At 38.9% G+C, this 12,672-nt stretch overlaps 2 protein-coding genes across 2 annotated transcripts; one reads left to right on the forward strand and one right to left on the reverse strand.

The window, feature by feature from the left end:
• Positions 1 to 467: 467 nt before the first annotated feature.
• On the forward strand, positions 468 to 10,177 carry LOC134619107 (obscurin-like). Its single transcript, XM_063464846.1, has 19 exons — positions 468 to 572; positions 675 to 710; positions 1,450 to 1,500; positions 2,247 to 2,537; positions 2,625 to 2,891; positions 3,089 to 3,382; positions 3,998 to 4,291; positions 4,480 to 4,752; positions 4,902 to 5,171; positions 5,302 to 5,586; positions 6,057 to 6,329; positions 7,187 to 7,444; positions 7,523 to 7,640; positions 7,742 to 7,896; positions 7,994 to 8,095; positions 8,545 to 8,610; positions 8,783 to 8,842; positions 9,144 to 9,215; positions 9,359 to 10,177. Exons 1-19 carry the CDS (start codon positions 485 to 487, stop codon positions 9,421 to 9,423), a joined length of 3,318 nt encoding a protein of 1,105 aa, XP_063320916.1. The 5' UTR covers positions 468 to 484; the 3' UTR covers positions 9,424 to 10,177.
• Positions 10,178 to 10,196: 19 nt separating this feature from the next.
• apobec2b (apolipoprotein B mRNA editing enzyme, catalytic polypeptide-like 2b) lies at positions 10,197 to 12,151 on the reverse strand. The gene is made up of 4 exons (XM_063464847.1): positions 11,849 to 12,151; positions 10,873 to 11,053; positions 10,435 to 10,778; positions 10,197 to 10,305 (listed from the first exon to the last, which is right to left on the reverse strand). Exons 1-3 carry the CDS (start codon positions 12,130 to 12,132, stop codon positions 10,437 to 10,439), a joined length of 807 nt encoding a protein of 268 aa, XP_063320917.1. The 5' UTR covers positions 12,133 to 12,151; the 3' UTR covers positions 10,197 to 10,305; positions 10,435 to 10,436.
• Between the last annotated feature and the right edge of the window lie 521 nt (positions 12,152 to 12,672).

Genomic DNA, 12,672 nt, shown 5'->3' on the forward strand with positions numbered 1-12,672 from the left:
GCCCCAGCTACAGTTTCCAAATGGCCTACACCATAGTAAAATGCTAACTTTGATTTTAGAAATGCATTTGTTGATGTTGGTAGTTTTTTTTAATTATTTCTTTTGTTTAGTTTTTTTCTGCACAATGAAATATCCCAGATATGATATACTGGCTAAGTCATAGACGACTTTAGGTCTAAAATCGTCAAATTGAGCACAATATCGAGCTTTGTCAACAGTTTAGCATCTTGCACGTTCTTTCAATTCCCTAAACCCTCCTTTTATTTCACACAAATCAGCAGTTCAACTTTGTATCAACAACAAACATCTGAGTGTGGTTCACCAACACATTTCCTGTTGCTTTAACGAAAAAAAGGCAGTTGTCAGAGAGCGACAGGAAAGCTGCTGTCCTGAGGTGAGTTCAGAAATGAAGTTGTCACATACGCCCATTTATACTGCAACTGCACTCTATTTCCTTTACTGAATGTCACAGCGGAGCAGATATATGAGTCAACTGAGACACCCAGTCTCTACATGTGCTACATGTGCAGCTCAATGGAAAATGTGGCTGTTCAAGGTCTTCAGTGTAATATGTAAGTTTTTAAACGTTTATGTTCAATTTTGTAGTTTATAAAGAATATTTTCACTTACATGCAAATCTTAATGCAACTGAACATTGTTTGATTCTTTGACAGATATGGTTGCTGTTTGTGCTTCTGAGGAAAACGATGGTAGGAAAAAACTGTCTTTCATGCCGAGACCAGATTTTCACACATTTGAGCAGATTGCACTGTTATAGAAGTTGAAGATGATTTTTGGGGAAAATAAATAATTAAACATTTTCATGTTGAGCAAAAACACCAGATTCAGTACTGAAGTTAACTGTTAAGATCATAAACTATCTCTTAAACCAACATTTATGCACTGAATGCCTACATGGCCTGGTCTAAGTCGAGCAAGAGCAATGTTTAGGAAGTAGAACTTGGGTAAATTTAACAAGAGGAACATGAAGTACTTTATTGTCATGAGTCTGAAAGTTCCTACAACTAGATACACACTACTTTTAAGCTCATGTGTCCGTATTACCTCACGCCAGCCTAATCTCAATAGTCTCCTGTCATCATGTCGTAGGTTTCACTTGACAGTATTGAGAGTGGATGTATTGTGTAATTGTTTTGTATGTAGGACACAAAGGATTTTTTCCTCCTTTTTCTACATGATAAATGCTTTTACGTCATTGTTTTGTCAAGCTAAAAGTTCTTAAAAGTTGTGAAAAGTGTATTCATTTCAATCATTCATGTCTAATAAAAAAAGATTAGGCATTGCAGTTTGAGACTGGAGCTCTGATTTAACTGTTACCAGTGTTTTTGTTGAAGTCTCACCTTTACATTGTGGATATGACTCAAACCTTGTTTTTTCTGTTTTTTAATCTAAACTTTGCTCTCCACATCTCTTCTCTTCTTCATCCAGCAAGCACCTACAGTTATCCAGAAAGCAAATCAACAACACCTCCTCCTTTTGGTGAGATTATGACCTCAGTTTTTTTTGATCATATGACGAGCATCATGCACATACTGCACATTAGTGGGCAGCAGTACCTGCATGATGGATTTGTTTTATTTAACCACATCCGATAGGTGACGTATTTCACTGACATCTAGTCAGATTTGAATGCAGTGAACACTTCGTTGTGTTCAAGAATACAGTTTGAGTGTTTGAGCTTTGGCATGCCGTTCTGCTGAAAATAGATGGGTACAATTTATCAGTAGAGGAATGGGCAGGGCCAGCAACAATGGGCTGCTTGAGTAAGCTTTTTAGGTGATGTCTGATTGATGCTGTAGAGTATCTAAATACTTCCAGCTGACCCATAAAACACCCCATTCAACGCAGCAATTCTGAGGTTATGTCATTACAGAAATCCAACCAGTCAAAATGTCTTTTCCGGTCTTTAATTCTCAAGTTTTGGTAACTTTGGTTTCCTGTTCTTACCTGACAGGATTAGCATCTGGTGTTTTTTGTGCTCCCATCTACTTCAGCTTTTACTGCGTTATACATTCACAGATGCTGCTCTGTTTACTTTCTTTGTGATTATTTTTTTAGAGTTACTGATATTTTTATATTAAGTCAGTAGCCACTGCCATCATTCGGGGATTTTGCTCAGATTCTGGATATACGAATGGAATCTAAACAGACTCCCAGTTGTTTTTCTTTTAGGAGTGTAAACCCTCATTCATTCCCATTCTTTCACTTTTTTAATCAATTTTCAGTGCCTCTGGTACCAGTTCTGGAGCGAACTTCCTCCTGGTCAGACGTCTTCTCTTCTGAGAAAGTAGTGCTAGAATGTAGAACCACTAGCAGCTCGGAGCTGATCTTCACATGGAAGAAAAATGGAAGCCCTCTAGGTTCCAGTCCAAATTTGTCTCAGTTCCCAGATAAGTCGGTGCTTACAATCACAGCAACATCACCACAAGATTCTGGAAATTACACCTGTGCAGTTGAGGGCAAAAAGAAGCCTAGTCAAACTAAAGAAAGTGGACCTCTCAACATTCAAGTTTATGGTAAGGTTCGTTGCAATATTTGTGCTGTATTTATAGAGAGAGTGTAGATTGCTGAAGCATACCCTTTTCTTTCTTTGTCCTGAGCAGCAAGCACACCCAAGCCCACACTTACACGAGATTCACACTTTGGCGAGATGTTCCCCAGCGAATCCATCACTTTCACCTGCAGTGTTCACGTGTCCTCTGGATGGGAGTACCTGTGGTACCATGGTCAAAACCAGATTTCAGGAGTTAATATTAATACGTATACCATAGATTCTGTAACGACTCAAAAAAGTGGACAGTATTATTGCAAAGGCAAGAGAGGTCAGTTTGTTACAGATTCAAGTGACAGCACAACTCTTAACGTTATTGGTAAGTATCCACTGTGCCACCAGTACATAAACTGCATCATTCATATTTATCTACATGAGGCTGTGTGTAACCTTTGGATGCATGTATAGTACTTGGATGATGTACATAGCAATTTGGTTTTCTTACTGATACTCTTTTAACCTGCAGTTAAATGATTATTTTTTAAAGTTCTCTTTTGACTTTTTTGTGTGTTACAGACCCACCAACACCACTTCTGCAGCTTCAGACTGCCTGGAAAGATGTGTTTGAAAATGAGGCAGTGGAATTTCGCTGTCAAGTTGTCAGCAGCAGCCCTGGCTGGACGTTTACATGGCACAGAAATAATCAGCAGCTCCAAAATAACCCAGTTGAGACCATTAATGGAGACGGAGCATCATTAAAAATCACCTCGGTCCATCAAACACATAAAGGATCGTATACCTGCAAAGCTCACCTTACATCTAGGAGACTGAACTCTGGATTCAGCAACGAGGTTATGATCCAAGTTAGGGGTGAGTTTTCTTGCATGTGCATGGTATTACATTAACTTGCATTAACAGTTTAAGAAATAACAAAGTAATAAGAGTATGACAGGCTAATAGGGTGATTCTGTCACTTTGGACAGAGACAAGCAGTCTGTTTTGGCCCTTTGAGTAGCTTCATATATACCTCACTGACAAACATGAGATTCTTATCAATTTTCTCAAACCTCACTACCACAGTAGGTGAAAACAAGTAAAATTATTGTTGTAAATAAACAGTTGGGTATTGTGAATATGCAAAATGCCAATCTCGTGTTATAAGCTGGTCATAGTTTGTGTTGTCCATACTGTTATTAGAACCTCAAAACTTCTTTATACCCCGTGAAACAGCATTTTGAGAGCATCTTCCTTCCGTTATTTTTTGAATCGTCTGTCGAAACAGGATGTTGTGGCGTAGCATAAAGCACAGAGGGATGCCTCAAAAGCCGTCGGGTGTTAGAATATAGGTGGAGCTGTCAGGGAAAGAATAAGATCACTTGTGTAAAAGGACGCATCCTGTTTTATACACTAAATAATAGAAATCATTGCTAGCTGCAACTGTAAAAGCATGTTATGTTAAATGGTTAATGTGTCTGCTTTCTTTAGAGATTCCAGTTCCAACTATAACAGAAACACCCAAGTGGGCACATGTGTTCCCCACCGAGAGTGTGACGTTCAAGTGTGGGATAGGGCAGGACAGCTATAATTGGATATATACATGGTACAGAGATGGGACGCAGGTCAATGCTGATGGTACTGTGTCTTTTGATGCGAATGGAGCTGGTCTTTCCATCAGCTCTGCTTCTGCTGCTCATACAGGAAAATATAAGTGTAGTGGAAAAATCCAGAACAGAGCTGTCACCAGCCAAACCAGTTCTGATGTTTCTCTCACAGTGGATGGTGAGTTTTAGAAATTTACATGACATCGCAAATGCTTTTTCTGTGTATTTTTGTAAAGGAATTTATTCAAGTTTAGATATAAAACATATTATATTACAATACAAGTGTATTTGTGTAAGGAACATCACAATGTACACATTAAATACTGCATAATTTATGATTGTCATGACATGTTTATATCCCCTCAGCTGAGAAACCCACTCTCAAACTGACACGAGATCCAAACTACGATGTGATGTTTGCTGGAGAATCGGTCACCTTTAGCTGTGCCATCAGTGTCCAATCTGAATGGACGTACCTGTGGTACAAAGATGGCAGTCCGGTTACTGGATCATCAGACAAACTTGCAGTTCCAATTCGCGGAACAGAAAATGGGGGATCGTATACGTGCAAAGCAACAAGAGGTCAAAATCCAGCCTTCATCACTGATTCAAGTCCATCTAAACAACTTCAAGTACAAGGTAAGTTTCTATTGATACTTCTTCAGAATATTTGTTTGTAGTCTAGCAGGTTTGTTTCTGCTTTCATTTCAGAACCTTTTTCATGAACACTTCAGTTGCTTCTGTCTAAAAATGAACACACAAACACTACTTCTTCTTTGCCTATTCAGAAAACAAGCCTAGGCCCTCAATAACTCAACAGCCAGATGCTAAAAAGCTTTACGTTGGAGAAAGTGTGTCATTTGAATGCAAAGTTGAACACTCAGATGGCTGGAGCTATGACTGGTACAAAGGTGGATCACCAATTCTCACCAACAGCAACAATTTAAAAATGGAAAGACTCATTTTGTCAAATGGGGGAGTTTATAAGTGCAAGGCCAAAAGAGAGAAAACAGGATTCAACACAGAATTCAGTGACCAGCGGACCTTAGAACTCTCTGGTGAGCCAAAGAAAGGCACTTTGAATTAATGTGATTTGAGATACTTTGGGGTATTATTATGGTGAGAATCAAAACAGAATATCTCTAATGATTTGTAAAATGGTTAACAATTCTTTTTTTTTTTTATTAGAAATTCCTGTTCCAACTTTGAAGCTAGTAACCAAATGGCCAGATGTGTTCCCCACTGAGAATGTAAATATGAGATGTGAGATGCAGACGGACAGCGCTGACTGGACATACGCGTTTTACAGAGATGGAACTAAGGTCCAGGATTATAATTCAGGAAAGGACACGAGAAGTCTTTCCATCACCTCTGCTTCAACCTCAGACAGGGGAAGCTACAGCTGCTCAGGAAAACTGAAGAGCAGGGATGTCAACAGCACCAAAGGTTCTCCACTAAAGCTTAATGTCTATGGTGAGATTTGTTTTCTTCTTCTTCTTTTTGACACGATTTTTCATTGAAACTCGTATTTTTCAGTTTTGCTGTTTTAGCTATTATTTTAAAGTAAAGGTTTAAAATGTTGTGAATGTAAGGCTGTTTACTGTTTAAGAGTTAGAGAATGACAGTGATGACTTATTTACAAATGTGCAAGGTACGTTTATACGAACTCTTCTTCAGAATATTTATTTGTCTAGCACGTTTGCTTCTGCTTTCATTTGTAAAAATATTTCTTACATATCTCTCGCAGTGTGTGGTGAGTCTTCGAAATTTACATAACATCACAAATGCTTTTGTGTATTTTATTAGTGATTTTTTCAAGTTCAAGCATAAAACATATCGAATATTATATTAAAATACAAGAGTATTTGTTTAAGGCACGTCAAGATGTACACATTAAATACTGCATAATTTTTGACTGTCATATTATGTTTATATCTCCTCAGCTGAGAAACCCACTTTCACACTGACACGAGATCCAGACTATGATGTGATGTTTGCTGGAGAATCGGTCACCTTCAGCTGTGCCATCAGTGTCAAATCTGAATGGACGTACTCGTGGTACAAAGATGGCAGTCCGGTTACTGGATCATCAGACAAACTTGCAGTTCAAATTCATGGAACAGCAGATGGGGGATCGTATACATGCAATGCAACAAGAGGTCAAAATCCAGCCTTCATCACTGATTTAAGTGCTCCTAAACAACTTAATGTGCAAAGTAAGTTTCTATTGATTCTTTTTCAGAATATTTATTTGTAGTCTAGCAGGTTTGTTCCTGCTTTCATTTCAGAACTTTTTTCATGAACACTTCAGTTGCTTCTGCCTAAAGATAAACACACAGACACTACTTCTTCTTTGCCTGTTCAGAAATCAAGACTAGGCCCTCAATAACTCAAAAGCCAGATGCTAAAAAGCTTTATGTTGGAGAAAACATGTCCTTTGAATGCAAAGTTAAAAAAGAACTTGGTTGATTTTGTTCTTCTTCTTTTTGACACGGTTCTTCATTGAAACTGGTCTTTTTCAGTTTTGCTGTTTTAGCTGTAATTTTGAAGCAAAGGTTTAAAATGTTGCAAATGTAAGGCTGTTTACTCTCTTGCTAACAGTTAGACTATGAGAGTGTTGACCCGTTTACAAATGCAATGTTCAGTATGAGATCATACCAGAGAGGGGGAAGGTTGGCTTGAAAATTAGAGAAGCCATAAAAAAAAAAACCTCATTCAATGCAAATGTGATAAATTCTTCAGGAAGCCAGTGGTTAATTCACATGAAGTCCTGTAAAGTCATTATTATATTTACACAGTAAGAAATACAGTAAGAAATGTTGTTATGTTTACTGTAGCATCATAGGGATGGAGCAGCAACATCATGTAACTCGACAAGAAAGATAATAAACTACCTCAAATAAAATGGCTTTTTCATCCTGGCAGAGAAGTATTTTCATTATAAAAAACACAGATATTTAAAGCTGTGCAGACTAGTTAATGGTCGTCTTACCTTTAGATCAGGCTATGCAGTTTGACTTGTATTTTCAGTGCTATTGTACAACTCTTATTGTTGGTTCTTATCAACCCTCAGATGCACCGACAGTCACACTGGAGCAGAACCCAGCACATAATTTGTACTCTGACGAGTCTGTCTCCTTTAACTGTCACATTAATGTTTCCTCTGGATGGAAGTATCAGTTTGTGCTTCCAGATGGCAGAGAGTTAGACTATTCTGGAAGCAAACACAACATCACTTCTGTGACAACAAAAGACTCTGGTTCATATAAATGCAAAGTTAAAAGAGGAAACATCTTCAGTTCAGACAACAAAGTAAAGCTCAACGTTGAAGGTACGTTTCTTAATTTCCTCCTTTCATTCTTTTGGTTTTGAATGTTTATTATTCACTTTTTTGTTGCGTTTATTACAGAGCGCCCAAAGCCTTCTATAGTCCTGCTAACTGGCTGGTCAGACGTCTTCTCCACTGATAGCTTGAGTCTAAAATGTGAAGTAAAGGAGAGCACGCACAACTGGATGCATTACACATGGTAATATAACAATGTTCATAATAATTAGTGCCTTGTGTAGATTCTGCTCTTTAGGAAAATTCATCAGTAATGCAGATGTTCAATAAACTGAATTTTAATAGGTTCAAAGAGGGGGAACAAATCGATTCATTCAATGTGACACATACAGTAACTCCCAGCAATGACCCAGACCAGAGTACTTACACTTGCCGTGCATTTGCTGTTGAGAGACCCTTATACTCAAAATTCAGTGACTCTTTCAAGACCAAGAACCTTCGTAAGTATAACTGAGCTCTGCTAGTTATGAATCTTCACTTAAAATAATATTCTGCCATTAAACCCTTGCTTTGTTTTGTTTTTGTTTTAATGTTTAGTTTTAAAGAGGAGGGTGCTTCTTTCCATCTCTGGCTGCATCGTCTTTGGTATCGCTGCGGTCTTTATAGGATGCGTGGCCCTGAGAGTCTTCCGCAAACCAAGTACGCTTTCTTATCTTTTTGACTGTGCAAATTCTAAAAATCTGTAAGAACCAACATCATAACTTTTAGAATAAATGAAAGTGGGCAAACTGAAGTGTCTGCCAGAGTGAGAAAAAAAAACCTTTAGAAAAATGATTTGCACCTAAATCTGCAGCTGCATTTGGTTTGACAGGTGCACAATATTTTTTATCTATTCAGCCTGCACTTTTACCCTCTCACTGCTCTCAAAGTGTTTTCCTTGGGTATAGCAGGCATCTCTCTCACTCAACATTATAAAACAGACAAAGTACCAGTAAGTTAGTGAATCATTTTGTAGCTAAAGATAAACTATTATCTTAAAGGGTTAGTGGAATCCAAAATTAGCACAGTATTAAGGTGACACTCAGCTTATATAAATGTCAAAATCAATACAAGTATCACAATGACTTGAGCTGTTAATTTTCACACAGATGGTCGTGATGACAAAATGGAAGAGGTCAACCTGTTTCCGACAATGGCCGAGCTAAAGATAACTGGTAAGTTAACACCATGTCAGTGACGTGGTTTTGGTCGCCCTTTCCAAGTATGCTGTAGATAGAGCCCACCACAAAAAAAACAAACAAAATAAAGTCTGGGAAACTACCGACTTGCATATAAAAGTTTAGGTGTGACTTCCTGTATTTAACTTCTTTATTCCTCTTACTGCAGATGTACCGTGTCCACTGGTTGAGTACATCACTGATGCCTCTCTGAATGCACCAGCTAAAGGTAAAAATAAAGAAATCTAGTAATGAGTAAGCAAAGAACTCCTTTCTCGAAGAAGACATTAACATGATTGATTCATCTGCTGTTTTTGTAACTAATGTAATATGAGGAAACTGAGAAATACATCACTTCCTTGAGAGAAACAAAATACTTCCTTTAAATGTCATATTTTGCAGTAAGTATGAATATAACTGAAAAGTAAGAAAACCGCTGTAAGCAGAGGAAATTTGATTGATATACTTAAATAAGCGCTCAGCTGTTATAAAAGATGCTGATTCTTTTCTTTCTTAATCCGCCTGAACAGAAGAAGAGGAGGAGAATGGCACAGTTTGCAGTGAAACAACACCCTTACCAATAACCAAGCAGGAGGACCAAGGTAATAAAGTTTAAGTCACAAATGCACTTTCCTAATGGACTTATTTTTTTAATCTACGATGATGATGATGATGATGATCCTGTGTGAGCGTTTCTAAAACATAAAACACAATTTCTCTGTTTTTCCACAAACCTTGTCTTTAGCTGCAACGACTGACAACCAGGAAACAACAGAAACCAACGGTGGGCTGAGTTCTTTTCTAAATTGAGCCAATGAAGAAGTCTTTGCATCAACAACATGCCTATCAGTGAGTCAGCAGACTTACTTCAGCTCTGTGAGGCTTTAATGGTCAGTGCACACCAGAAAACAACATCTTTGTGCAATCTAGTGATGTGGCTGTCACAGGACATCTGAAACTCTGCTGAAGATCATTAAGATTGATGTAAAAGATTTTCGTTTTAGATGTACTATGTCATGACCCGACAGCTGGAAACTCTTCAGGGCTAGATAGAGTTTTTAAAAAACCCAACTACTGAAAAAAAAAACATATCAGCTTTCATAAAATATGCATGAACAGATATTTTATACACACATTACCAAAAAGCACAAAACTGTTGAGGATTTATGCATCGTTTAATTCACATTGTTTGAATGAATTTGGTTTTTAAGGCACTGTTAAATAGAAAAAAACATTATTTATGAGCTGAACATCATTTATAATCACTGTTCATTTTGAATTGCTGTATATATTTTACATGTACAATGACGTGGAGGAGAATTTATTCGTTGTTCTTCAGTTAGATCTTCAGTTCTCTGAACAAGCAGCAGATGTCAGCAGATGTAACATAAGCTGTGGTGTCCTCCAAAGTTTACTTTTACTGTAATGATGAATGTCACTTTTGTTCTTTGCTTCTTGCTTTGTTTTCTAACCACTTGGATGTTGATTAGTTGATGTATTTATGTAAAAATTCAAGCATTTTAAGTTTCCACATGAATTGTGTTAATAAAAAGTATAAAATGTTGCCAAGAGTGCATAAACTAACAACATTCTGCACCGTTTACATGTGACTGCAAGAAACACGCATTCAGCCAGTGGGAATTTCACAAGTAGTGCGATTTGTGGATCAGTCGGTGGGGAGGTCCCGTGCATCTGTAACAGTGACAAGAAAGAGGACAAAATCCACATGGAAAACCAAGTTACCATCTATAAAAAACAATCTGTGATGAACCAAAAACAGCATGGTGGCTCACTGCATACACAACACACACACTGACTCACATCTACTTGAGGATATCTGCCAGTTTTTCCACATAGTAGTTGTAGTTCTCCTGACAATCCTCCCAGGGTGTAAAGCTCTGATCCTCCTTCTCCACGTACGTTTCCCACACATGCACGAAGTCAGACGGCTTCATCATTCGCAGTTTGCAGCCGGCTCTCACCAGACCCTTAAGCCCTTCAACTATCTCTGGCTCCTCCCACTCGAAGAGACGGGAACAGAATATACAAAGACGTAGCTTTTTGCGCTGCTGGAGGATGCTGGCCAACTTGGCTGCACAGGCCACACAGGGACTAGATGATACATACCATGTGACATCACACTCTAGAGAGGCATTAGGGAGCACCTACAAAAGTGGGAGTCGAGGTTTGAGTCTAATTTGTATTATGCAGTTAGAAATGAAAAAACCTAGAGTTCACATTTGGGCAAAATGGCATTACCTGTTCAAAGAAGGCCACCTCAGCATGAGCGGTGGCATGTTCGTCCTCCATGTAACCTTTCAGAGGCTCTGCGCTGCCTCCTGCTGTATCCACTCTGAAACACAGGAGGGTTTTGTTCCTCCCTGATGAGTACTCCACATTCCTGAACTGAAACTTGAAGTAGAATGGGCTCATCTGTTCCCTGGTAGAGTAAAAGTGTGAGTTTTAACAAAGACGCCCTTTTGCCTTGTGAGTGAATCTAAAAGGAAGTGGTTTACTGGTACAAACTGCTCTCATCATTAGGGTCAAAAGGTTTGTCCTCTGTCATCTCTCATTGTGGTTCATGACAGTGCAATGTGAGAAAAAGTGACATAAATGACTTTCCAGGTGGGCAGACATTCACTTGCTTGCCTAAGCATGGGTTGCTCATTTTGTGATGATCCAAACTAAAGTAATAAATAAAATGAAAAATAAAGAGTCAACAGCTGAATGTTATGGCCTAAAGAAACTATACCATCTGTGAATCTGCCAGGCTCTTTTTCTTTATGGCTTTGCTAGTAAAGCACAAACTCCATCTGCCCGGACTTAATAATCTACTGTTATACTGCACAAGGAGAGCCAGATGGATCACACAAAATAGATCTCATATAATGTTGATGGCTCTTTGCTTTGACAGCACATAGTCATAGGACAGATACGGGAAACAGATGCTAGGCAGGGGGATATATCTGGGGCCGGCTTCAGTGTTCACTTCGTGACTCATCCCTATTCTTACCACTACGCTAATAACAGCATATGCAAGTCACTAGTTTCCTGTCTCATTGAAATCAAGTAAAGAACATGCACTTTTGAACAATATGACTTATACATAGAAAGGACTTCATCTATAAGATAAAACATCAGCCAGTCAAAATGTGCTTGTGTTAAAGACTAAAACAGGTTAGTGGGACACACTGTTTTGAACTCCTTTATGGCATACGCAGTAAATTTTACCCACCCTGTGACGATCTCAAACGGAGGCAGTTCTATAGGCTGAAACTCCCCATTTTCATCACTGTTTTTTGCGTCTGCGCCTGCTGCCCCCTCACTTTCCCCATTCCTCTTCTCTTCATCTTTCTTTGGCTGCTCAGGGACCTTCTCTGGTTTCTTCTGGGGTTTTTCTGGCTTTTTTGCCATATTCTCATTCACCTTTTCCTTTTCTTTGTCCTTCTCACTATTCGTTTTGCTTTCCGCCTTCTTTTCTTTCCTCTTGACGCTGAACCGGCTGTTTCTGTCCGCCATGATTCTGTGCAAGTAGGTGACGGTGTCAGATGAAGAGCAGGGGTGAAAAGGAGAGAGAGAGACAGATGGGGAGGGGTGGAGGGTATAAGTGGAGTCATGACCCTAGTGCATTACAGAAATAGCACCTATTGTGTGCTAAGGTTGGAGTCAAAACATGTGCATATCTGACCAGGGTAGGGGGTAGGTGGCTCAGTTAACTAACTCCCCCGCCTACAGTGCCCTGGCTATTAAAAGGCCAAATGACAAAACATGACTGACTGCCAGTGTGTGCATATGGTGAAAGGGACAAGACGAGACTTGAATTTCTTCCATAATTTAGGCAATGTCCAAATTTATGAAAGACAAACCATACAGCGTGCACAAATGTGCCGCCTCAAGCACGAGTGCTTTTCAATCCATCAGGCTTTCTAACTGTCAGCAGGCCAGCAACAGGCAGGTTATTAATAACACTGCTTGGCTGAGTGTGTGTGTCTGTGTGTACGGGGTAACCAGGGCTTTCAAGATACTAAACACCGCTTCTATTTGTGCCAACTCCGATGT

Source organism: Pelmatolapia mariae, linkage group LG20 (genome assembly GCF_036321145.2).
Source record: "Pelmatolapia mariae isolate MD_Pm_ZW linkage group LG20, Pm_UMD_F_2, whole genome shotgun sequence".
Taxonomy (NCBI): domain Eukaryota; kingdom Metazoa; phylum Chordata; class Actinopteri; order Cichliformes; family Cichlidae; genus Pelmatolapia; species Pelmatolapia mariae.

Bases quoted from the DNA above. Each gene is read 5' to 3' on its own strand.
- LOC134619107 (XM_063464846.1), top strand. From the start codon at position 485: ATGAGTCAACTGAGACACCCAGTCTCTACATGTGCTACATGTGCAGCT. The intron at 711-1,449 runs GTAGGAAAAAAC...TTCTTCATCCAG, and splicing joins TGCTTCTGAGGAAAACGATG to CAAGCACCTACAGTTATCCA. The intron at 8,611-8,782 runs GTAAGTTAACAC...CTCTTACTGCAG, and splicing joins GGCCGAGCTAAAGATAACTG to ATGTACCGTGTCCACTGGTT.
- apobec2b (XM_063464847.1), bottom strand. From the start codon at position 12,132: ATGGCGGACAGAAACAGCCGGTTCAGCGTCAAGAGGAAAGAAAAGAAG. The intron at 11,054-11,848 runs GTGGGTAAAATT...TTACTCTACCAG, and splicing joins CCGTTTGAGATCGTCACAGG to GGAACAGATGAGCCCATTCT. The intron at 10,779-10,872 runs GTAATGCCATTT...CCACTTTTGTAG, and splicing joins AGGTGGCCTTCTTTGAACAG to GTGCTCCCTAATGCCTCTCT.